We start from the raw sequence: 2830 nt of genomic DNA on the forward strand, positions 1-2830 counted from the left end.
CCATGTGCCCTCGCAGGGCTAGACCTTGTCACCCTCACCTGTCTGGGCACCGAGGCCTCTGTGCTTTCACTGGGAGCCTTACGGCCTGCCTATGCCGCTGACCAGAGCCCAGTCCCCAGTCCCCCCCCCAACACACACACCTGCTCTGTCCTCTGTCTCCCATTCCGTCCCAGCAGGTGACCTGGGATTGAACAGAGTCTGGGGTCCCCCTCCCACCAACCTGGCATCTTCCAGTCTTCCCACTGGTAGCAGGTTCCTCCTAACCAGTCCCCAGTAGAGTGGCCACAAATTCTCTGTTTTCAGGCCATGCCCTCTTCTGCCCCACACCCCCAGCCCACGCTCTTGGAGCTCGCTTACTGCCCCTCTGTCAAGGTCACGGTCAGGCCTCTGACCCGTGTGACCTCCTCCGAGGGCCTGCCCTGGCTGCAGTCTGCCCAGCACACGATAGATTCATCTGCCTGAGTGGCCACGTGTTGTGTGGGACAGGCCTTTGTCCACCTGTTCTCAGCTGCCTCCAGTGGGCTGGGGCTGTGCCCATCAGAGCCCCCGCACCCAGGACAGCCACCCCCGCCCTCCTCCTCCTGCTCCTCCTGGGGGCCCTGTGTGACCAGCTTCAGGGTGGCCGCTGGCCTGGACCCCTCCTGCACTGCGGATGTGTCCAGGACTGGCTCAAGCCAAGCTCGGGTGATGCTGGCCCTCACAGTGGCCAGCCCTGGGGTCGGGTCCCTGCGGACCTGTGGTCACAGCCAGCACCTCTGGGAGTCTGGGAGGCCCTGTACACGGCAGGGGGTGTGGCCACACGGTCCCCACACGGGCTGCGGGACAGCGGGCGGGCAGCTGTGGGTGGGCTGTGTGGTGACCGTGCCCGGGCCCGCAGGTCGTGTGGGGCAGGCGGTGGCCCTGCGGGCCAAGGCCTTCGGCTTCAACGTGCTCTTCTACGACCCGTACCTCTCGGATGGCATCGAGCGGGCGCTGGGGCTGCAGCGGGTGAGCACCCTGCAGGACCTGCTGTTCCACAGCGACTGCGTCAGCCTGCACTGCGGCCTCAACGAGCACAACCACCACCTGGTCAACGACTTCACCGTCAAGCAGGTGGGCGTGCCGGGGCCCTGCCCCCCCTCCTCCCGGACCCCTGCCCCCCTCCTCCCAGCCCAGCCCCGGGCCCCTGCCCCCCTCTCCTGGGTGTGTGTGGGGGTCATGCCACACAGTCTGCAGCGCCCGTGTGGTGCTGAGCACACAGTGTAAGGAACTGGATACTTGGGCAGCAGGGCTGTCCCAACCAGAGGGAGGCAGACAGAAGGTCTCCCTGCCCCTTCCTGCTACAGTCAGGCTGGGAGGCGGGCCCTGTGCACGGCGGGGAGCCGTGGATGCACTCCTGGAACCCAGGGAGGCAAGATTCCCGTTTCCCACCGGAGCCTGCCTGCCTGCAGCACCCAGGTCTCTGCTGCCCCCTGGCGCCCAGAGCGGCAACGGCAGGCGCACTGGCCTGGCCCCAGGGCCCTTCTGTGCCGGGGCCCTCCCTGAAGCCCTGCCCTCAAGCAGAGACCACCTGATGAGTGGTGTCAAGGGCAGCAGGTCGGGTGCCGGGTTCAGCAGCTGAGCCCACATCAGAGCTGGGTGGCCCTTGTGCCATATGCCCTTGTGCATGCACGCTGGTGTGTAGACACGTAAATGTGCACAGATGTGCATACCTGCCCGTGTGTGTGAGCAGGTGTGACATGTGTAGCTGCATGCCTGTCTTGCATGTGTCTGCACGTTGTATGTAGACACCTGTTTGTGCCCACGCACGTGTGCCCGCGCGCTCATGCGTGGTGTGTGCGAGGGCCCATCTTGTTTGCCTCTGGAAGACGAAGCAGGAAGACTGCCCTGCATTCTGCAGGGACTGCAGGGCGGGCTCCAGGGCCCTCACAGCAGACAGGGTGTGGCGGGTGGACCCTGCTCGGGCGAAGCTGTGCCCAGGCATTGGGGGGTGCGGCCACAGTGGGGCAGAGTTGATGGGGACTCGCTGTCATCCCCGCATGCCATGGCTGACGTCGTCCTGGGAGTGGATGTGGGGACGCGGAAGTGCTCTCCACGAGAAAGTCACAGGCCAGGATGTGTGGGAACAGGGCTCCACCGGAGTCCCTGCAGGCAAGACCCCCCCACTCCCCCGCCCAGGGAGGCTGAGAAGCAGGTTCTCTCCAGGACAAGTCAGGGCCCAGGTGCCCGGCCGATCCGGGTCAGTGACCAGGCCGGTGAAGGACAGAGGTGGGGCCGCACGGCGGCGTGGGAGGACGCCCAGCTCCCGCCCCCGACGGGGACCTCCGCTCCTCTGCCTCTGTCGGTCTGGCTGAGCCTGTCTCCACGTGGTGTTTTCTAGATGAGACAGGGCGCCTTCCTGGTGAACACGGCGCGGGGCGGCCTGGTGGACGAGAAGGCGCTGGCGCAGGCCCTGAAGGAGGGCCGGATACGCGGCGCGGCGCTGGACGTGCACGAGTCGGAGCCCTTCAGGTGCGGGCGGGGAGGGGCCCTGCGCCCCACATGGTGGACAGGTGCCCTGGGCTCGCTGTCTCTGGGGAGCCCCTTCCCTCACCTCCCCCTATGCTGCTGCTGCTGGGGAGCAGACCCTGGGCAGCCCGGAGGGAGCTGGCCCTGCCCGGGACAATGCCCAGGCCTCAGGCGGCCCGTCCTCTGACCGCTCGGGCCATGGTACTGTAGCCGCTCTGACCACATCACGTCCTGTCCCCAGCTTCAGCCAGGGCCCCCTGAAGGACGCGCCAAACCTGATCTGCACGCCCCACGCCGCCTGGTACAGTGAGCAGGCCTCCATCGAGATGCGGGAGGAGGCGGC

General features: G+C 66.9%; 1 protein-coding gene across 1 annotated transcript in view; it reads left to right on the forward strand.

Annotated features, from left to right (window-relative positions):
- Positions 1–2830, forward strand: part of CTBP1 (C-terminal binding protein 1) — a 36876-nt gene that overhangs the window by 31820 nt on the left and 2226 nt on the right. Inside the window, exons 6-8 of the mRNA XM_045289511.1 lie at positions 878–1092; positions 2360–2490; positions 2729–2825. Of these exons, the coding sequence (XP_045145446.1) occupies positions 878–1092; positions 2360–2490; positions 2729–2825 (443 nt within the window). The remainder of the gene's footprint in view (positions 1–877; positions 1093–2359; positions 2491–2728; positions 2826–2830) is intronic.

This window comes from Echinops telfairi, unplaced genomic scaffold (assembly GCF_000313985.2).
Source record: "Echinops telfairi isolate 266 unplaced genomic scaffold, ASM31398v2 ScPeMD7_28;HRSCAF=97, whole genome shotgun sequence".
NCBI lineage: Eukaryota > Metazoa > Chordata > Mammalia > Afrosoricida > Tenrecidae > Echinops > Echinops telfairi.